Source organism: Heteronotia binoei, chromosome 1, assembly GCF_032191835.1.
Source record: "Heteronotia binoei isolate CCM8104 ecotype False Entrance Well chromosome 1, APGP_CSIRO_Hbin_v1, whole genome shotgun sequence".
In the NCBI taxonomy this organism is placed as follows: Eukaryota; Metazoa; Chordata; class Lepidosauria; order Squamata; family Gekkonidae; genus Heteronotia; species Heteronotia binoei.
The window spans coordinates 209,624,956-209,648,547 of NC_083223.1; the positions used below are offsets into that span (position 1 = coordinate 209,624,956).

General features: G+C 42.2%; 1 protein-coding gene across 3 annotated transcripts in view; it reads right to left on the reverse strand.

Moving 5' to 3' along the window:
- Nucleotides 1-4,686: 4,686 nt before the first annotated feature.
- The window catches only part of SERTAD4 (SERTA domain containing 4), a 35,868-nt gene continuing 16,962 nt past the window's right edge, over nt 4,687-23,592 (reverse strand). For all 3 annotated transcript variants that reach the window (XM_060247286.1, XM_060247278.1, XM_060247292.1), the window contains exons 2-4: nt 23,172-23,397; nt 14,825-14,940; nt 4,687-6,251 (exon numbers count right to left, since the gene is read on the reverse strand). In XM_060247286.1, coding sequence (XP_060103269.1) covers nt 5,523-6,251; nt 14,825-14,940; nt 23,172-23,382 — 1,056 coding nt within the window. In that variant the 5' untranslated portion in view covers nt 23,383-23,397 and the 3' untranslated portion in view covers nt 4,687-5,522. The remainder of the gene's footprint in view (nt 6,252-14,824; nt 14,941-23,171; nt 23,398-23,592) is intronic.

Genomic DNA, 23,592 nt, shown 5'->3' on the forward strand with positions numbered 1-23,592 from the left:
TGTGTAGAAATGGCATTTATACATCAGTAGTTGTGTCAGAAGGTGGATGTGGATTCATATGTGTATGTCATTGAAAACAACAGTCTGGATAAGATATATGTGATTTATGCCTGTGTTACCAATCCAGCCAGTAGGAAGACACATGCTTTTGTGTATGGAGTGGGCTCTGTAATGGTTTGCTATTCATGTAGTCCAAGATATTTTTATTACATGAATAATTGGAGATTGGAGATTTTTACCCCTTTCCCTTGAAGCACAAAACATGAATTCTGTCTGTTAACAGTGGGCTACCATTCTCACACATGGCAAACCAAAGCCCAGACTGGATAGAATGTTGAGTTGCAAGAATTCCAAACCAGCCTTGCAGAGATATACCTTTCTCAGCTGATTTACTTCAATAGACTCATCTGTGCAACTCTATTTAGAACTGTACTGATAGTTGGGAAGAGTAATTTGCAGTAGCAACCACTATAAATCCAAAATTAGGAAAGCTACACTTCATAATGCTCTTTAACCAATCACATCAAAGAGAACTTATTCTAGTGGCACCCAGGAATGTATCAGCGTTTACACCAGTACACAATGTGAGCATTTCAAAATAACATCCAGAACCAAAATAACATTCTGAAACTGATTTTGATCCTTGGATTGACTTAACAATGATACTAAAATATCACTTGCTCCTGAAACATTTTTCTTAAATGTTCTTTCTTGATAGCAAAGGAAAAAAGAAAAACCATAACCACATTTGAACCATATTAAATCAAAATGATTTTTAATCATTTTAATAAATATATATCAAGAAAAACCTCACTTTACTACAACACCACCTTAGTATACAAGTACCTAAATATCTAAGCTTAAAACATCAGATGTTTGAGATATACTGGGGGGGGGGGAGGACATTTGAGTCTATTCTCAACTGAACATAAGAAAATCCATTTTAAAAAAATTGGTCCATGTGGACAAATGACTAAATGATCCTACTCATACACTGTATGAATGAGATCTATATTTAATATTGATAGCAATAATTAAAAATGTTTTTGTCTTGGAGAAATAAGGTAGGATAATTTTAATTAGATGTGTCTAACACTGATAATCCTCACAAATGTCCTGAATTTGGCATCAGGTTATCTTTAATTCTCTGTAGAATGTCACAATGCATTTTTAAGCATGCTAGGAAGGTGGAAATAACCTGTTATAAATATATAAGAAGCAAACAAGTTTTAAAGGAAGATAACAGTAGGTGTTGGTTTTGAAAATTTCAAGTATATTTATTGCATTCACAATTTAAAAATAGCTCTAGACCTGGGTTGAGGCATTGGAACCCAAAAGTTTGGCCTGGCACTGTGTCAACAACCAGTTGGGACTGTGCATTCCCTCCTGGTTTTGCCCAGTCTCCTCAACCACTGCCATATAATTCGTTAATTCTTGGTTTGAGGCAAACCACAGTTTGCTGTTACATCCACATTATACTTTGTGATTTCCTTGCAAATCTGGATTACAAAACACAGTGTGTTTCCAGTTTTGCAGTCCTTGTTTGGTTTACTGACTTGGATACAGTTTTATGCAAACCAGGAAATAACTAATTAGATCTCAATGCATGAGAAGAGGAAGCAGGAGGAGAAAGTGTGCAAGGGTTTGCATCACAGTGGAGGGAGAAGATGAATTTTGAAGCTACACATTTAAACCTGCAGTGGATACTGTAGGCTTACTCAGGAGAAAAAGAAGGAGAAGGCATGTTCTTCACTGAAGAATTGCTTATGATGCCAGAGACAAGGGGATCAGAGCCACACTCCATTCTATGTTTGCTCACAGCTGAGAAACTTTTCATTAAGAATAAATGGATTGCATTAATGCTCTCCCATTTCACTACTGAACTAATAGTAGGGAAAATAGATTGTTTGCAAGATTCCTGGAGCTTAATTTGACCTTGGATTCAGCAGTGCTAAGCCACATGTCCAACCTTGGAAAAACTGAATTACAGATAATGACTGATAAAAGTACTATTGGGTTAGTGCAGAGGTCCTTTCCCTTGCTAGTGAGTGTGCACAACTGATCCACATATATCTGTAATCAGAATGAAAGGTCAGTTCACATGCAATGCCAAACCCAAGCCATAATTAGAGCTGACATGATTGGGCTTTTGGCTCATACATACCATACTTTTCTCTTTGATGTGCATCAAGTGAATTTGTAGCTGTTTCTGCATAGAGCATTTGCTCTGCCCCAGCTTTCTACTGGAGCACGGGTTTCAGAGCGTCCACCCCATGCTATCCTCTCCTTCCATGGTTTCCTCTGGTTTGCTCAGATGTTTCTCAGACCTGCTTTGCTCTGATCTTTCCATAAACATGGGAGGCAAAGCGGGTTTGCCCTCACTGTGCACAGGAAAGTACAGGTTTCCAAACCTCACCACCAACATCTGGTACCATTTCCCCTCCATATCAGTTCTATATGTCCTCCATATCACCTCATTTCCACATCACCCCAACCCACACATCTGACAGATGTTGATGACTTTTTTTTAAAAAAAAAGTATATATATTACTATAGTGTCATAATGCTATAGTGATATATCTACCCATTGATTAATGCCTCTTCTCACAAAATCACTCTGGCAGCAAAGAGGAAGATGGGGGCATAAGAGGAAGGGCTGTAGCTCAGTAACAGAGCATTTGCAGAAACTCCCAGCTTCAGTCCCCAGCATCTCCAGATAAAAGGATTAGGGGATGGGAAAGGCCTCTACTTGGGATCCTGCTGTGAGTCAGAGGAGAAAATACTGACCTTGATGGACCAATGGTTTGATTTGGTATAAGACAGCTGTGTGTGTGAGGGGAGACTATCCCTGTGGGGGTGCTAAGTTGTCTCTGCAAACATATCTGCAGTTGCAATAAGTGCACAATGGAAAGTAGTTCTGTGTGGAAGCAGTTTGTGTTCACTGGAAAACATAATTTGCTACTACATCCGCACGAGCAAACTGAAGTTTGCACATGCTTACCAAATCAAACTGTGATCTGAAATTGATTTGTACTCCGAAGTAGAAGCCAAGTTCAAACAATGGTTTACTGATTTGAAGGTGAATTAAACCAGTTCAATTGGAATGAATGAAATAGGAGAAAGGAAGAAAAAGAGAATGTGTGCCCACGACTGCTTCATACAATTTCAAATCCTGGTCTTGCATTATATGTGAACTGACTCAGATTTCCATACAGAAGTGCTTTTCATTTTAAAAGTTACATTTTGTTATTCCTCAGATAAGATCATTGAAATGAATGTAAGAACAGCGTTGCTGCATTTGTGGGCCTCTACTCTGACCCTCGTTTATAACTTGGGTGGGTTCTACAGAGAGGTAAGAAAATCCATCCCCGCTATGAAAGCAGGGGTGAGCAGACAGAGATGCTTGTATATCTCCATGCCACTTGCTGCTGGTGCCACTTGCTGCTGGTGCCACTTGCTGCTGGTGCCACTTGCTGCTGGTGCCACCCCTCCCTCACCCTTTTTCCTTGAAGCATATCAGTACAAAAGTACCAACTTGAGAATCACACCCTAGCAAGCCCCTCTCCTCCCAACAGCTGAACTCTGCCCAAGTTGGTGCTTTAAAAAAACTGTTAAAGGTCTGAAGAAGTTGGGGAAATGTTGGCACTGAGAGTCATTCACTCTATGAATCAACTGTTAGGCAGCAGAACTTTCATACAGAAGTTCTGTCTGTAGCCAGCCAACAGTTTCCCCACTAAGTGAAGCAAAGAAGGCTCTTTGCTCCTGCTTAAAAGCCCCAGGAACCCCCATAAGCTATGCTTGGAAAAGGCATAGTGCCATGCAGAAGATCCCTAATGAAGTTGGGACAGGTGGTAATTCCTGTATGGAAGTATCTCTGTAGAGGAAGAATAACTTGCCAGTGAGGAATGGGATCTGAAGGTGACTATATCTGAGGAATTCATGTGTCCCCCTGCAAAAGAAAAATACAAAGGGAACAGCTAGGCTTTGAAAATCAAAAACAAGGAATTAAAGACTTAATGTGTTCTATTGATAATTTATGGGTCTGTGGTGACAAGGAAAGAGGAAGTTCTTAATTCAACCTGAACAAAAATAAGGCCATGATTCAGTCCAGCCTCAACACTTTTAAATTGCAGTGATTTCAATGGGACAGACTGTGTTGTGTGCTGAACCTCCTGTTGCTATCTGCGGGACTTCAGAGAGCTTTGCTTTTAGCTGGACCGTGCCAATATGTTCATTTTCAAATGGAAACCAACAAAATTTTGTTTCTGACAAGTGAAGATTATACCCCCTATTTCTCCAAGATAATCTTTTTTTAAAAGATGAAGACCTTTACATTCATTTCAGATAAAAATCTTATCACCACATCATTTATTAACATTGTGCTTTCCCCCCCAAATTAAAAAAAACCCTAATGTTATATGAGACCCCAGTACATGCTCTTTACAATTTTAAAGAGAGAAATGATGTGAAGTAGAATAAAGTATAAAGCATGCCACTGGTTCATAAACTTCATTATACCAGAAAGAAAAAAGGGAATATCACAGCAACAGACAGTTGCCATAGAAATATTCAAGCAGCTAATGCTTGTTTACAGGAGACATCTCTCTATTGTTTCTTCTTCAATCCCTTCCAAAGGATGGCAAATCAAAAAGCAGTTGAGCAAAAGGAAGAACAGAGGCATCTGAATAGGAAATCAAACTCAGTATTTCAAAGGATACAGGTTTCTAATAATATTTGAACCACCCTGTTATTATGTTTTTTTTTCCTGTTTAGGTTACATCCCTGCTGTAGCACTGTTTTTTAAACTTAATTTTCACCCTGGAAAATGTAAGATAAAAAGTAAGGCACCAAAGAAACTCTGCCCTGTATAGCAATAAACTACCATGAGGCTCATTTGTTCATTCTTGCAACTTTGCTGAAAAAACCTGTACATGTGCTGTATCTGCACATAGTACTTCCGATAACAATTTCATGCAAAGGTGTTTATTGCACCCTACTTGGCTGACTGATCCAGACACTTAATAACTGGAGTCGTTTTAATGCTGGCCCATAACATAGGCTTATTCTTCAATGACATCCGGTCTTACTGATAGCAATTATTGTTGGGCAAGACACAGACCCCTCCCCCTCCTTTGCTGGTAACAATTTGTTTATCAAATATATAATCCACTGATAAGCATAAAGGAGATTCTTCCTAATTCATGTTGGCCTCCCCTGTGGGAAGGGTCATGTTTCCTTTATCTGGTTGATTGGTTCTTTCAGCAACAAAAGTTAAAATCTGTTCATACACTGCAGTTCAACTGTGCTCTTGATGAAGACTCCTTATATTTATAAATAGCTCTGTGATGCAGACCATACATACGCTTTGATGCAATCTGTTCACCAGTCATTAAAAACTATCCATGAATACATGATTGTATTGGTAGTACAAAGCTGTAAGAAAATCCATCCGGAATGAAACCATGTTTGATAAACAGAACATGTTGTGCATGCTTCAGAACTGCAATAGGTGGAAACATGTTTCATATTTTACTTCCTTTACTGCAACATATTTTGCCACCTGGTAAGAACTCCCTTTTTCGTAAGGATTTCTTCCAAGATTCATTCACGTTGCTCCTGTCACCACGTCCTGTATCAAAATAATCAAAATATTTACTTTTACATTCAGTGCCCTGATCACTTTTCATTGGTTCCCAGTCTGCAGCCCGTTCTCGTTCCAGTTCATCACCTCCTTTTTCATTACTTGACACTGCTTTACCATGCGGCCCAGCACTAGTAATGAAAATTTCATTGGCGTGTATCTGATCGTCACTCCGGTAAGCAGGGGTGCCGCTTACATCATATTCCACTTGCTGGGAACAGCTTGGCAAAGATATAGAAGGAGAGGAGGAAGAAGAAGAAGAGGAATTTCCCACTGCAGAATTTGTAGATAATGGTAAACTCAAATAGTGGTTGCCACAGTCTTGATAAAGGCAGCAGGTGTGGATCTTTTCACAGTCCTCCCTTGCCATCCGAAGGCGTTTCCTGTAAGGACAGTCATGAGACACGAACCATTCTTGGGCTGAGGCTCCACCAAAAGAGCAAGTGGGGAAACACCAGTTGTTTTGCATGATAATTTCCCCATGAATTCTCTTCATTAAATTGTTTATGAGAACAGATCGCCTTAGGTAGACTTCGGGGTCATCGATATATTTTAGTTTTTCCAAAGACATATAAAGGATATGTGCCCGTTCCTCAAAGACAGAGATTGTCTGCAAAAAAAAAAGGTGGGGGGGGGACAACAGCAATAACAAAGATGAGCAAGGTGGGAAGTTAGTTGAAAGATACCATTGAGCCTTTGCCTACCTAGCAATCACTTGTAATACTTCAGGCAACCTACTAGCTAGCCAGCTCCTCCAACCCCACCAAATAGCTAAGCTACCTCTTCTTACCACAGCAGGGTTTTCTCCATTTAGGAAAATTACCCGGAAGCCAGAGTCTGGAGGAAACCAGTGCTGGGATGTTTATTTTTTCTACAGCTAGTACAGCTGCATGGGGTATTTTGAGCCAAACTGTGCCATTGTGTAGAACAGTATTTGTAGGCAAGGGGAGAAATAAACTAAGAGTGCTATGTTTTTAGGGGTACATATATTAGCTTCTGAAACACTAAAAGTGCAGGTTTATATTTTGGGTGATTTAAGCTTTTAAGTCTTTGTGACTTTAAGTCTTTGTGAATCTGGCACTAAAATTCAATATAAATAGTAACACATACACATATGTATATATACCTACACACACAATGAGACTCTATAGAACCTCTTCTTCAGCCATTAACTGAAAATGGCAGATCTTCTCAGATGACCTGTTTGTCACCCTGTGCATTCCATGCATTCTATAAACTGAGCTCTTTTGAACTCTATCAGTGTGTACTGCCACCTAATTCTTGGTGTTTATTATGCAGCTTTTTTATTTTGATCATATTGCCCTGGTGTTGTATCTACCTCTTGAACTTTGCCTGTCTGAATCTGCTCCTGAGATAATTGCACAGATGTATTTTTATAGGGGTTTTTTCTGGGGGAGGGGGAGCTAAAGGGTTAAGTATTTTGTGAATATTTAGCTGCAATTGCTGTATATCATTTAAAAGTTTAATAAAAAAGACTATTGGAAAAAGGAATTCAGGATCACATAGTCCAGTTTCCACATTATTGTCATTTCTCCAACTGTGTTACAGCCCTGTCTGCTACCTACCACATCACTGGATTAATCACTGTTACTGTCACAAGTTTAAGTTTGTGAACAGCAAAGTTGGTTTTGTCAGACACTGGGCAGACATAACATCTGAGCCACTCGTGGGAAGGGCGGGATATAAGTCCCGAATAAATAAAATAAATAAAATCTCTGTTGTGAATGGACTATCCATCAGTACTCATCTGGAATACAAGCCCTACATGAACACTTGAGCAGCTGGCACTTAAAGTCCTATTCAATTTAACTTAATAAAGTAACTTTAAGCATATAAGGCATATGAATTGTACGTAAACAGTTTCACTTTTTATGAAGACTTGGAGGCCAATTTGGCCCTGGAAAAGGGCACCCCCACTCCCAGCCCTGAACCAATTAAAGAGGGGAAGAACAGGCTCCCAGCTGCTTGCACCTGCCTCACCCAAGGTGATAGCTGCTCATCTTGCGCAGTACAAGGACTGCCAGCTATAGCAACAGTGGCTCTGTCCATCTCATGCATGGCTGCCCCAGGGTCTGGGTGGCCCCAAGGGGTTAGGCCCATTGGCTCACTAGGACTTTTGCTGGTAGCCTTAATGGCCAGTCTGCCCCTGCTCATCATAAAAATTCTGGTTATGGGTCTGGCACAGAGTCGCACCTCTACTCTCTAAAGTTGCAAGTGCTAGCTAGACTCATGACAAGTCCAGAATCACTACAAGGCAGGGCTACAGATCCACTGTCAGTCTGCTGCTCCAATCAAAGAGAGTGCTACATCTATAAATATAGTTACTAATACAATAACATGTATTATTGTATTATATGGCAGTCACTTCATTTCTGCAAGTCCTGAAGAGCCATGGATCAACTTCTCTACCTTTCATTATAACGTTGTTGAGAAACATCCCACTGTTTGATTTCGTACAAAAATGTAGGATCTTTCAAATCTCTTAAAGCAGCAGCCTTTTGACAAATTCCCTCTTCCACACATTTTGACATACTTCTTCTGCCTTGGAAACTATTTCCAATCTTTGCAGTCAACCTATTATGAAATCTACACTATTAATTTGTTATTATACACTATTATATTCACTATGATATCAACTATTATTCACTATTATTTTCTACCAAATCTGTCTTTTTATAGGAAAACTACAGAAATGAATATGTACACCTCTTACTATGAGACAGGGTAAAATCATTAGCTGAAACTATTTTAAAATGAAATGTTTGTTTACAATAGAGTATGTGTTTCTATATAACAAGCTAATTGTACAGACTGAATGGTTAAAGCAATTTTAAAAGGACAAAATCGTTCACCCCAGGGTCTCTGGCTCAATTGCAATTACTGTTGTCTGTAACTAGAAGCCGATAAGTATCTGGCAGGAGCTTTCTGTGAAATGATCTACTGGTCTCTGTCCAGTTCCCAATGGAAAACTATCTACCCTAAAAAAAAAAAAATCACCATCACATTTGGCAATCTTACTTAGCAAAAAGGTCATGAGTACACATGAACCTTGGAGTATGACATTCCCTAGGGCTCAAAGCTTGATTTTCCAGATGTCCAGGCAATATGGGAATCTTACAATGCTCTAATGTATTATCTGTATTTTTCCTGAAGGCTGAAAAGAAAGTTCTCAGTTACAAGAACTTTTAAATTGGTACCTTTTCCCAATACTAAGAGAAAGTGTGAGAGAGATGAATGAAAATAAAATAGGTGAGATCCATGTATTTTTTAATCATGACAAGTACTCAGCTAGTGGAAGCCCTAAGTCTGATCTTGAAAGGGACCATTCTGCAGGACTGTGCCTTCTGAACAGCAATATCCATTAGGCTTGTTCAGTAAATCTGCTTAAAAGGAGCCAGAGCACAGACAGGTTGGCATTAATTCTCAAGCAAATATTAAGGTTTTTGCCCATGCAATCAAGAGTAGCAAACCAGACAATTTAATTTGTTTTATTGGTTGCTTTGGATCTCTCTTTTATAAGTAAACTTGGGCAAAACTGCAATAGAATACAGGGATTCTGCTTCTAGCTGGAATGTAAAGCCACTTACAAAGAATGCAATTATCATAAGCTTTACTGCCTATCCCAGTGAAGAATAAAGGTGGAATACATTACTTTTAATGACATTGTGGCTTTCTAAATTGCGCACACTGAAATGTAACATAATTGTTTTTCACAGTAAATAGACAAGACACGAGTAGTTGTTATGATAGTAATAATAATTGACAACAGGCACTCAAAATGGTTCACAATGTGCAGAAGAAACACTGCTACTCTCTCCTACTGTCCACCAATTTAGGTGCCACTGGACTCTAACTTTGTTCTGCTACTGTCCACTGAAAAGCCTTTGCATGTAGTAGTTCCCAGCAGGGAGGCAATAATGTTCACATGCTATTTATTTATTAATTTACATTTTGTTTTACACCTTTAGCAAATCAAGGCAATTAACAGCATCAAATGCTAAAAAGTTATGCAGTGTAATGTAATGCATTAAAGCAGGGGTGTTGAACTTGTGGGCCAGGGGCTGAATCAGGCCCCCGGGGGGCTCCTATCAGGTCCCTGAGCAACTGGCTGTCATCTGCTTCCTTCTTCCTCTCTCTTACTGCCTTTTGCATAACAGCTTGCTTTGCAAGGTTTGATCAATTACACAGGAGCTACAGAGCAAATCCTCTATTGGATGAGACTCCTCCCTTGGGGAGGAAGGGGGAGGAAGAGCTTGCTTTGCCAGGCTCTCTCAATCTCACAGCAGAGTTACTCAGCCAAGCCTCTCTTTCTTCTATTGGCTAAGGCTCCCCTTCCCTCCTGGACCCCTGGAGAACAAAGGAAAGAGCCAGAGCTTCCTTTGCCCAGTTCCCTGGATCACATGGGAGAGATACAAAGAAAGCACCTTTAAGACCAATGAGTGCTAATGTTTTAAGCATGTTTTAAGTTTTCAAAAAAATCTTTGTGTTTGTGTCTTTTATAAACCTACCTAATCTTAAATAGGTACACACATGGCCTGGCCCAACATGGCCCAGCCTGAGAAGGTCTCATTTATGTCAGATCCAGCCCTCATAACAAATAATAATAATAATAATAATAATAAAATTTTATTTATATCCCGCCCTCCCCGCCGAAGCGGGCTCAGGGCGGCTAACAACATATTCATATAATTATACAAAGGTTTAAAATCACATTAGTCTTAAAACATTCCAATTTAAAATGAATACAAATACAAATAGATTTCAGGTGCTAATTCTGTTCATAAAATAATGGTGATAGAAGTCACCTAACATCAGTCGCTCAGCCGGCAAAGCCCATCCTAAAAAGGGTGGTCTTGCAGGCCCTGCGGAACTGGTCAAGGCTCCGCAGGGCTCGCACTTCTTCCGGGAGCTGGTTCCATAGGTGTGGAGCTGCGATAGAGAAGGCTCGTGTGCGAGTATTTTGTAGTTTTGCCTCCTTTGGTCCGGGGATAGCCAGCTGGTTCTTCCCTGCTGACCTCAGTGCTCTCTGGGGTTCGTATGGGGAAAGACGGTCCCTCAGGCACAGTGGTGGTAATAAAGCAATACATTAAAAGGTTTGTCATCTGGCACTTCATTATCTAGAATGCTCAGTTATCTGGCATTGCCTAGAAGGCAAGTTCCTCCCTCTCAGCCATCATTCCCCTGTAACTTCAGGTCTATATGTGCCCAACTCCTGCCTCTCCAGCCAACCAGTTTGATGGCTCTAGCCATTGCTGGACTATTGACAACTGACACAGCCAGCTGATGTCATTCTTGGATGCCTCCTTTCCCCTCAGACTGTCTCAAGCCTTTGGCAGCCAGCTCAATTAGAGGACTCCCAAAGCAGCTGGCCTACTTGACTGCCAGCTGTGTGGGATGGTTTTGTGGCCTGGGAGGAAGAAGAAAGGTTCCACCAGGCAGGAGGGTGTTGCCATGATATTCCCAAAGGGTGCAGTTTGGTTGCTACAAATTCTTCTGGACTGGAGGTGGGGCAGAGCAAATGGATTGAGACTTCTAGCTTCATGGTCTCCCTACTCTCTCACCTGTGTATATGGTGAGACTGGGATCACTACAAATAAAAGTGAATGCAACATTTGTTGATAAGCAGCATATAAGGTGGGACCCACACTAGTAGAAGGTGAAGTTTTCAGTCTCTCCTAGAGCAAGGTATGGCAATGGTTTGATCCACTACAGTGGGAAGCCAAACCCCCATACTCTGGAACCTGAGATCTAGTTTGGTGGGCTCACCAAGGAGCACTGCTAGTTGAGCCAAACTGAGCACTTAGCAGCTACAGGAACAAGCAATGCAAAGAACATGCAAAAAGTTCAATCTATCTTCAAGTTGTGTATTTAAATTAAAATACTGAGAAGATATTAGAAATAAAATATCAAGAATTACCAAAAAATATCAGTAGAAGAGAAAATATGGTGAAATTCAGAGGGATTCTTAGATTTAATATTTTATTTAGATTATCTTACAGCTGCTATTGCTGGATCTCATTCACATAATATATTAGTTTACTGTACTCACCATCTTAATTTTGCAAAAAAAAAAAAACCCTTGGAAGACATATTGTAAAGATTTATTTTTGAATCACAAGATCAAATGGATGGGAACCTGATTCACCTTCTTAATCAGTGTTTCCCAAAGTGGGCGATATTGCCCCCTGGGAGGCGCTGGAATGATCCAGGGGGGCGGCAGTAGCCTTGGGTGCAATTGTGGAGCGGTGAATAAAAATAAGGGGGCAGTGGAAGCATAAAGGAAGAAGAGGAGAGGAGAGGGTGGGAGGTGTCAAAGCAACACATTTCTGGGTCCAGAATTTCTAATTTAGAGAAAAATTCCAATTAACAAAAATAGAGGCTTCCTTTTTGTCTGCTACTTAGTGTGAATTCACCCAATTAGACTAGTAATGAGGACCAGAACTCTGTCCAATTAAAATACAAGAAGGATGCAGTTTATTTACAAGATGGAATAAAAAACAGAGGTGTACAGACAAACAAGAAACACAGAAACAAAAAACTTTACTAGTCTATCCTAGCCAATACTTGTTACAGCTAGCAGCTTCTCAAGGTTGCTTGCAGTTTCTCTCTCAGCAATACAGTTTAAATCAGGACAGTGGAAGCACTGAGGCAATTGCACAAACCTCTCTGAAGAGTTCCAGCCTGTGACTTTCTCCTCACAAAGTTTTCTGCAGAATGTCAAACTTCTTACAGTCCTCTGGTTACCAGCTGATTGCTTCTGTTGATTTCAGCCAACTGCAATGCCCCAGACACAGTGTCTTCTGCAGGGCCAGCACATGGGAGTAGGCAAGGTAGGTGACCACCTAGGGTGCCCCCTTACTCCCCCTTCCCATGTGGCACGATTGTGCCAGCCAGCAGGCAAGCCGAGAGCCCTGGGCAGTTTTTTTTGCAGGGCAAATGTTGCCTCTCCTTTGCAGGGCAAACGTTGCCTGCGTTTGTCGAAGGCTTCCAAGGAAGCCTCTGAAGAGCACCCCATTTTACTGCTGCCTGCTGCTTTCAGGTTAAAAGTGGCTGGGTGGCAGCACCTTCCCATTGCACTAGTTGGAGCTGACGAGCACAATGGGAAGGTGCCACCCACCCAGCTGCTTCCATTCCGAAAGCAACAGGCAGCAGTAAAACTGGGCACTCTTTGGAGGCTTCTTCTGAATGCTCCGACAAGCACAGACGTTTGCCCTGTGAAGAAAAGCAGCATTGCAGCAGCACTTGTGTGCACCACCCAGGGCTCTGGGCTTGCCTGCTGGCTGGTGTGATGACATCATCACTGGCATGTGAAGAATATCCCCCCTTAGGAGCACACCAGAGGGGGCGCGTGTAGGGTTCTGCCTAGGGAGGTAGAACCCCTAGTATCGGCGCTGGTCTTCTGTTCCTCTTCTTGAATTTTGATATTTTACTAATCCACTTATATCCTTGACTGGCTGTCAAAGTGCTAGAATTGTGCAACCAGTCATTGGTACAAAACAGCCAATTTAGCTGGGCCCATCTAGATCTTCTCCTGTCAAATACCTACCAAACTAGATGGCCTCCTGTCCTTGTCAGTTGGAATTGAAATTTCAAAAATTCTCTGTGAATGTGAATGTTACTATAGTTGATTTTATAAAATAATTTTAGAATTTCATGCTTCAAAGTGTCTTCTTTACAACATCTTTGTTTACTCTGTGTGCAAATATGTCACTGCATCTTTTAATCCACTTCTTGAAGGTAGATTTCCAGGAAGGTGCTGAGTAATTTTTTTCCTGAAAAGGGAGCATTAGGCTAAACAAGTTTGGGAACCTCTGCTCTAAATGATCTCTTTCCCATTTCATTGTGGAAAAAGAGACTGTTGAAATTCCTAACAAACTAAGCAAAGAAAGCATTCAGTTTAAATGGATTGTGCCTTTTCTGCTACATCCCTGTTTTAACTAGCAATGGATAAAAGATTCCGAAGAAGCACTTCTGTTTTTAAAAACAATTTGGCTCTTGTGAAATTGAAGCTGTTACTTTAAATGATGCTACTCAAGCTCAATCTGTTTCTTATCATTCTCAAAAGCAGTTAGTTGGTAGTGGGAATTTAAAAGTAACTGATAGAATTCCCAGTGTTGGAGAAATAGCACAAACTTTTGGAGGGCACAGGGAATGGCATGCCTCAAAAATAAAATAAAAAAGACTCTTTCTCAGTGTATTATAAATATAAATGTGTGAATCTACTGGAATTTGAAATCCATTTTCAGTAAAAGAAAAAGGGTGGACATTATTATTAAAAAAGGAAAATAGAAATGGGAAAGTTAGATTTATTGACTTGTACCCTACAAGATCTGCAAGTGGCAATGAGCTGTTGGACTCTACCACCTTCTCCTCAAAATCACCAAGTCCTCCAAATTTTTTACACACAGAGAAGGGGAAATCTCCCCTCCAGATGACAGAAGTGCATTTCCATCCTTGGAAACCCAATGTAAAGCCATTGAGTTTAAATGCTGAGGGCTATAAGAGTCAAATAAAGAAGAGGAAATCTTTGAATTCCTAAAGAGTCAGTATAAAGATACTGCATTTATGCAGGCAACTCCTATTAAAACTGGTCACTCATTATCTGACATGTTTAGGACCAGACAAAAAATTATTTTCATAGGCTTCAACCTGGCAGTTTGGCATCCTTTAGATTTTGTCTTAAGCACTAATGTCTAATTTTACCTGCTAGGAAACATAGCTTCAATATCCAGGGTAAGGAGATCTTGAATTCAGGTAAATTATAACCATGCGGCCTATATGTCCTTATGGTCTACATATGGTAGGATGATCTGTGCCTAGAGCTGCAGGGGAGGAGGAATATATCCAAATAGACAAAGAGTCTGAATGATAAGCTGGGAATGTTCATCCTCTGTCCTTTCTCACTTATTAGAGCAGACAAAAATATCATTGTTGCTTCTAGTTGACTGTGGTAATAAAGCAGCAGTGATAGTGACTTCACTCATTATACACTCTGGGTGCAATTGTAGAAAAACAAATCCAGACATTTCGAAGAGAAGTAAAATATCAATTCTTACAGGAACAGCTGAATTACTGTCGTAACTCATGTGGAGTATTTTGCTCTTTCAGGCAACAGTGACTTCATATCAGAATCACTTATTTAGACTGGTTTTTAAAACTTACTTTGGGTGTACAGCTGGTGAGTGGTGGATGAAAGTCCTCCTCTTCCACATATTTCCTTTTAAAGTATGTGATCTTGGATGTTGCTGTAGGATTTGAAATTCCTCTGTGGTGTGATCCTGTGGAAAATAAATTACACATGACAAGTGATGTGTGGTCTGCCTGAGGTTTCCAAAAGAAAATACTTAGCCTTTTCTTCCTCAGTACAGCAGAAGTCTGCTGCACATTTCTCTATGTGGTTATGGTCTTAAGAACCGACTTTAATAATAGCTCATGTGAAAAATATTGTGAGCAATGGAGGACTCTGCTACAAGACAATTTAGGAAGCAAGGCTGTTTATTTAAGCATACTTGTCCCATTGGCTTAGGCACTCACTTTGCATACTTGGCTCTTAGAACGCTTTCATTCCACACATCTGACCAGTTTTAAAAATTGCAATGTTCATCACTGTACTCTGTGCTACCTTGAGGAGTTAGGGGTTACGATAAGTTTATATCTGTGTAGATATGTATAGATGTAACTAGACAATTTACAGTACAGGACTCATTGGGGACAAGCCTAAGCATGCCTATCCAGAAGTACTACTTTATTTAATGGGACTTCTTTCCAGGGAGGTGTTCCTAAGACTGTAGCCATTAAGTAGTAGCTGCTTAACCCCAAAAATATTCCAGCTTAACATCAAATACACTCAGTACAACTAAGGATAACTCAAATCAATATACTCAGCAAATGACAACTTCCTACAACTTTTTTTTTCACCACCACTACACATTTTTTCATAGCACATGCTGCTACTTTTCTTGGAAATACTGTAAAAATAGTAACTATTTTCTAAGTTCTTGTGGAATAATAAATGCATCTGGTTCTGTAGACTGCTGTCTATGAAAATGCAAACTGCATGAACCAACTTTCTAGGAAGTAAATGAATTTAGAGACAAGTGTTTGCACCACTAAGGTGAAATGGGGAAGACTGGACTGCCAGTGCCATAGCGCTTTTTTTGTCTTTGGCCAATTTCTTAATAACAGTCATCTTCATATTGAAGGCACACTGCTCTTCCACCATCCATCCTATAAGAAAGAACACTAGCCTGATGGGAAGACCAAATCCTATTTGTAAGTAATGTCTAAAATGTGCAGAATTTGCTGTAATAACCAAGTCAGTGTGATGCTCCTTTAGCTTCACAGAAAGGAAGTGATTTGGAACAGGTAGCCAAAAATGTAATTGCTTTGAGCTGTTTGGAGACCGATGGGTATTATAATCTAGTGTGGGTCACAGTACACCAATCAAACCATATGCTGCTACAGAGAGTGAAATTTTAATTATTGTCTAGCATTTAATATGGCCACCTGTTTGGGGCTTTATTACATTTTTTCCCAGGTGTTAATTTAAACCTCCAGTAAATGACGTACAAGACAAAGTGGGTGGCATAAAGCTCCCTTTAAGCTGGAGTTCTCCTGGTCTCAATCAGCATCAGAACCTCCCCCCACCCCCCATGCTGGGGCTCAGCCCTGGCGTATGTGACTCTCTAACATGTACGTGCTGCCAGCTATCCAATAATGGCCTTCCTAGCAGCTAATAGACAAAACATTAAAACATCTAAAACTGACAGTATGAAAACCTCTGAATAACAGCAGACCAACAGCAAGCCAGCCTTTAATTGCTGTGGTCTGTTTTGACTTTTACTCTGCACTTCCCTAAAAGGCTCAGAGTAGGCAACAGCATTTAGGAACAATAATTGCTTTCAAGCAAGCAAGCAAGCATACATAAACACACAAGCTCAAATACGCATGCCACTAAAAGAACCCCATGCCCATATACTAGTATTTAAAAAGACCTTGACTTTCTTCCAAATTTTATTCACAGACAGGCTTTGTTGGACCTCTGGAAGAATGGCATTCCAAAGCATAGAAAATCAGAAAGTACCTCTGAGATTGTTTATTTGTTTTATTACGTATTTTAAACATTTATATTCTGCTTCCCAACCAGATGGTTACAATTAACATCGAATCTGGGTCATCATACAACATCAATTAAAAAACAATCCTTATCAGCAATTTTTAAAAAATAAAAATCAGCATTAGGAGTGTATACACACAAACATATATGCACTCACAAGTAGAGATAAAATCAAAATATACAGGGCAGCTTAAAAAATATAAAACCAGTAAGTAAACTTTCCATAGACTAAATACAAAGAGTGGAGAGTGGTCAAAAATATTCACCCAGTTCCAAAAATTCAGAAGTCCCTGTAGCAGGCAAACAGATGAAGGGAGGGTGTTCCACATCTGGAGCACCACAACCGAGAGCTGCCTGCTTCTGATGCTGATCCCTCTAACATCAGAAAATAAGGGGAAATGGATGGATCAGGGCTTCAAAAGACAACCTTCAAGAATTCCAATTAAAGCTGTTTAGGACTTCAAGACAATATCCAGCACTTTGAATTGGTCCCCAATGTAGATTGGCAGACAGTGTCATTATCTCAGTTGTGGAAAATATGCTCCCTATAGCAGGTATCAATTAACAATCTGGCGACTTGTCATTGGAACCTTCATATTCAGAGACAGACCCAAAAAGAATACTTTACATTAATCTGACTTGGTTGGGATCAGTGCAAGAGTAACTATGGCCAAATCCTGCCTTTCATGGAAGGGCCATAGATGGCCTACCTGCCCAAGCTCATAAAAGGCACTTTGTACTACATATGAGATCTGCACTTCAACCTACAGTCATGTACTCCCCAGTCTCTAAATTTTCTCCATCAAGAGGAAAGGAACCCAATCCAGAATGGGGTGATGACTCAATTCCTGACTGGCCCTATTACTGACAAACTACTTCTTTCTGATCTGGATTGAGCTTCAGTTTACTGGCTGTTATTCAGCCCATTACTGCCTTCAGGCAATGGTTCAACACTCCTTCTCCTGAGTCAGGTGAAAGAGAGAAACAGTGGTGGGTCATCCACATATTGGTTGCACCACTCCACAGTCCTTTTTGACTTCATACAATAGATTCATGCAGATGCTGAAAAGCATGGGAAATAAAATGGAATCTAATGGGATCCTACAATCCAAGTGGCATGGGCTCAAGCTCCAATTAACCTTTCTTTGTAACATCCTTCCCACCTTCTGAACTGGATATAAAGACTGATGGATTTTTGTTCTTACTAGTATATGCAGCACCGGCTGTAGGGCGTATGGCACACCAGGCAGGCTCCCTGCCCGCCCCTGCCCGCCCCCCCTGTGGAGGGAGGGAGGGCAGGGGCGGCAGGCAAACTAGGCGGTTGTTGTGGGCATATCCCTCCTCTCAGCGCCCTAGACAACCACCTAGTTTGCCTAGTGGACGAGCCTGCCCTGAGTATATGACAAAGCGAGATTTGACTCATGAAAGCTTACTCCCCTGGAATATTTTGATTGTCCATAGGGTGCTACTGGACTCAAATTTTGTTCTGTTACTATATCGTAACATCCTGACATGGATAGCTGGGGCTAATCTGATCTTGTCAGATCTTGGAAGTTAAGCAGGGTCGGTCCTGGCCAGTATTTGGATGGGAGAGTATATGGAATACCAGAGTCATAACCAGGCCTTGGATTCAGAAGGAGCTCACAGGAGTGCCCCTCCTGAAACTTTCTGGCAGCCCCCATCCCCTCCCCACCTACCTTGTCAATTGAACAGTAAGTGCAGCTGCATAACTATCCCTGGATTAGGAGACCAGGCAGCCAGCCACCCACAAGGAGCTTTGCCACCCACATGGAGGTAAGTTCACATCTTACATGATTTTGGGCAGTGGGGGGCTTGCTGACCTTTTGACAGGAGGGGCAGACCAGGAGAGCCCCAGGCCAGTGAGGCCTGCTTGTGCTGCCCTGAACTCTAGCCCACCCAAGGAGGCCTTGCTTGCCTGGGGCTCTCCTTTCTTGCATTGGGTTGCTTTTGGCTGGTGGGGGGATGGCCCAGGAGAGCAGCGAGCGACTGAGGCCTGCCCAAGCAGATTTCGCTCGCCCGGGGCTCTCCTTTCTTGCATCAGGTTGCTTTTGACTGGTGGGGACTAGGAGGTGTCCCAGGAGAGTGCAGGGTCTCAGGTTATGCTAATGAGTTCGACTACCTATTTTTCTAGAAAATGATCCCTGGTCATAACACAGAGGCCAGCAATGGCAAACCACCTCTGAATGCCTCTTGCCTTGAAAACCCTATGAAGTTTCCAGAAGTCAACTGTGACTTGACAGCACTTTCCACCACCACCACTATAGTCTACCCACCTGAAATCAAGTAGACCAGAAACACTCAAGCACAGTGTCCCTGGACCCTATCTCTGCCATACATCAATGAAGGATCGAAGGGATTGCAGTCTAGGAGAGTCAACAGAGATACACATCTCATCTCTCTCCTACAGCCGTTCAACCATCTGGGTGACTAAGGCAGTTTCAGGCCTGGAAACAGATTGAGATCCATTTATCCAAAAAAGCCTGGAAGTATCTGGCCACCAGCTTCTTTACCATCTTGCCCAAGAAACAAATACTAGCGACTGGCCACAGTTACCAGTACCTTAGAGTCTAAGGAAGGTTACTTTAGGAGCGGTTCTATAAACTGCTCCCACTTAATAATTACAAGCCACACACATTTCTAATAAGGGATTCTCAATTGTCCCCTTTTTTCCTTTGCAATTTATTCATAAAGTGTGAGCAGAACCCAAAAATTTTTCTCAAAAAAAGTTAACTTCTTCCCAAACGTTTTGAGATTGGATCACAAAATCTTCCAACCTTTGGTGGGGCACCATTGAAAACCAGTGCAGATGGTGAAAAGCCTAGGGGTGATTCTGGATGCCTCACTTTCCATGGAGGCCCAGGTCACCAGTGTTGCCAGATCAGCCTTTTATTGTCTACAGCTGGTCAAGCAACCGTTCTCTATCTCTCTTCTCAGGACTTAGTTACAGTGATCTATGCAATTGTCACTTCCAGATTGGATTACTGTAACTTGCAAGGCTGCCCTTGAATCTGACCTGGAAACTGCAGCTAGTGCAAAATGTGGCAGCATGCTTGCTGACTGTGATGTCTGTGTGGGCATGCATTCAGTCGGTGTTGCGCCAGCTGCACTGGCTGCCAATTGAGTACCGCATCCAGTTCAAGGTTTTGGTCTTAACTTTCAAAGCCCTATGCAGCAAGGGACCAACATACCTACAGGACTGTCTCACTCCATATGTGCCCCAGAGTGCCTTGCGCTCGGCAGACCAACACCATTTGGTAGTCCCCAGCCCAAAAGACATCCACCTAGCTTTGACCAGAGCCAGGGCATTTTTGCCTCTGGCCCCAGTCCGGTGGAACACACTTCCACTTGAGATTAGGGCCCTGCAGGATTTATTACAATTTTTCAGGGCCTGTAAAATGGAGCTGTTCTGCCAGACCTTCAGTTGAGGAAGTGAACATCCAACCATTTTGGCTTCCCCTGTTCATACTGCCCTACTCAGTGGTTCCTTGGTGTTATAGAGATCTGCACAGCACTCTCCAGCAAACTGAATGCCCATTGATCACCTAGTTGCACCCATACAGGAGGCACTTTAGACTTCCATGAAGTGGTCTGCCATCTTAGTTGGACTGGTTTTAATCTGGCTTTAAATACTATGTTTTAATATACTGTAATGGCCTTGGGTCAGCCATAGCTCTGGCAGAGGTTGTCCTTGAAAGGGCAGCTGCTGTGGGAGCCCTCTTAGCCCCACCCACCTCACAGGGTGTCTGTTGTGTGGGGAGAAGACATGGGAGATTGTAAACCGCTCTGAGTCTCTGATTCAGAAAGAAGGGCGGGGTATAAATCTGCAAATCTCCTTCATTGTTATTATATTGTTTTTTTGTGACATTGTTGTGATATCACTGTTGTGACTGCCCTGAGCCTGCCCACAGGGGTGAGTGAGAAATAAACAAACAAATAAATATGTGCACTCTCACACCACATCTACTATTCCCATCTGTCACCTTTGTTATGTGTTGATAAATCAATACATTAAAAAGGAGTTTTGGTCTTGCTGGGGTATGGGAAATGCATGGCTTGAGAGCCAGTTTGGTGTAGTGGTTAGGAACAGTGGACTCTAATCTGGAGAACTGGGTTTGAGTCCCCATTTCTCCACATGCTGCTGCTAGGTGACCTTGAATCAGTCACAGTTCTCAGAGCTGTTCTCTCAAGAGCAGTTGTCAAAAGAGCTCTCTCAGCTCTACCTACCTCACAGGGTGCCTGTTGTGGGGAGAGGAAGGGAAGGAGATTGTAAACTGTTCTAAGACTCCGAGTGAAGGGCGGGGTATAAATCCAAACTCTTCTTGAATCCTCTATTCTAGCCCCACCTATCTTGCCTGCATGCTTGACTTCCAAAGCTGAGCATGTTCATTTGTGCAAACTGGATCACAGTTATGTGTTCTTGAATTCCCCTTTGGGAACTGTAGTTCAATCCACTCAGTTTTGAGTGTGTTTTAGCATGATTAGTGGTGTCATTGAATGATGAATTCCACTAACTGTGAAGATGCAAAGATAGCTGATTTTAAATGATGCCCTACAATGACCTAGAGACACACAAAATCCAAAAGAAACTGTGAACATGCATCAACAGTGGCTGCTCAGCTAGCTGCCCTGCTGAATGCTGTCACTGCTTCTAGTTTTGAACTGTGAGCCAGTCACTGAAGTGATCACATCAGATCACTTGCCTTCAGGCATTATGAACAACGTAATTTCTTTTTTTTTTAATGGCTGTCTTATGAACATCAAATCACCCCCTTCAGTGAATTAGCGTAAGTAAGCAGCACTTCTTAGATTCCAAAAAGGGAGGCACTGAGGATCAGTTCAAACTTGCCTTGAAGTCATGCCCTTTTCCTTGAAAAGCCGAGAAATTACACCCTGAACTCAGGGTGAATTTCATCCAGTAATAAGAGGCAGTACATACATAAGGACAGGTCTCACAGCAGCAGATAAGGCAGTAAATGTGTGTCTGGATGGGACTTGTCTACTTCAGCCTATGTGAGAGTTCACATGCTGAAATGTTCTCCCATGGAGGGGAAGGTGACATTTCTATGCACAGAAGGCTAACATACCAAGCAGGAGGCTAAGCTATAACCCTTTATCCCTTGCATCCTGTTTCCTTTGTGCAACAGTGTGGGGTTTTTTTTGGGGGGGGGGGTGTTCCTTGTATGCAAGAACATTCATTAACATGAGTCCCCACCTGTCGTCTGAAGTATTACAGCACAGAAACAGGTTTACTCCCTCCCCTACTGTTGGTAAGAACTAGCCTTAGAGGCACTACTGCTATAATCATTATTACATTTGTTCCAGAGTTCAGCTCTGTTTCTAAAAACATGAGCTGGATCTCAGCCTAGGTAAGTCCTAACCCACAAGAAACAAGCATTTGTGATAGCTCTTTTTTAAAAAGAAAGAAATTGGCCACTACAAAAATACTTATTTTTCTTGGCAGGGCTCAGTGAAATATAAAGAAAACAGAATAAAACAGGAGTCCAGTAGCACCTTAGAGACTAACAAAGGTTATTCCAACCTTATTAGTGCTTAAGGCACCACTGGATTCCTGTTTTATCTTCCTGGGGCAGGCTAGCTTAGCTACCCATCTGGAATGAACAAAAAAGGCAGTGCCTTCCTTCAGCCAGGTGTTGCAAAGTAACTTTCAAAAGGGGGCAATTATGAGCAATTGACACAGCTAGAAGTGATTCCTGCTGAGCCTTCAGTTCTGGAACGGAAAACCATTCCAGCCCCTCTTTCAACAGCCACTGGTCACAGTAGCAAAACAGAACCTCCTTGTGCAGAGACAGTGCACCCCTGTCAGACGCTGAGGAAAAATAACTGGAGAGGGCCTTAGTGCCCTGCTTGTGACCTTTCCAAAGGTCCCCAAGTAGTCAATATTGCAGCAGTCTGGAATAGGGCAGAATCAGGTCAGCATTCTTATACTTAGTTCTTGCTGGTGTTACTTAACTGAAAACCCGGTAGAGTTTTCAAAGCAAGAGATAGAAATTCAGAGTTGGTCTGACCATTGCCTGCCTCTGCATAACAACCCTGGTCTTCCTTGGCGGTGTGCCAGCCAAGTACTAAGCAGGGCTGCCCCTGCTTAGCTTCTAGAAATCTGATGAGATTGGGCTACCAGTCAGCCTATCTTCTTGTACGCCTTGTACTCGGTTTTTATCATCGCCCATCTTGCAGGTATAGGAGAGGGCTTGCTGTTGCAGCTCTTGTGGGTTTGTTGTTTCAATCATCTTTTTAATCATTGCTAGTGATTGTTTAATATATATATATATATTGTGAGATGTTCCATGTCTCACAAGTTAGTCCGGCGGCAAGATTCGAACCTGGGGCGCCCTGACTCACAAGTCTGCCTACCTGACTCCGGAGGCTGCCCCGCTGCCGTCCTGCCGTCGCCCGGAGGCTGCTGCGCCTGGCCCTGGCTGCTGCTGCCGCTGGCGGCCGCATCTGAGGCGGGGCTGCTCTTGGTGCAGCAGCGCGACTCCCACAGCGGCGGCGGGTACTCGGCGGCTCCTTCGGAGGAGACAATGGGCTCGCAGAAGCTGCTCAGGGGCAGCACCAGAGTCATCGCTGCGCCTCCGACCTGCACGCGGGAGACAAAGATCGGGCGGCCCATCAGGTCAGGCAGCCCTGAGCCCGCCCAGCCCAGCCCAGCCCAGCCCAGCACGCCCGCCGAGATCTGTCCGGGCAGCGGCCATGCCTGCCTGGCATTTCGCTCGCTCGCTCGCCTGCCCGCCCACCCTCCGAACGCTTCGGCAATGAATCGCTTGCCAGCCCC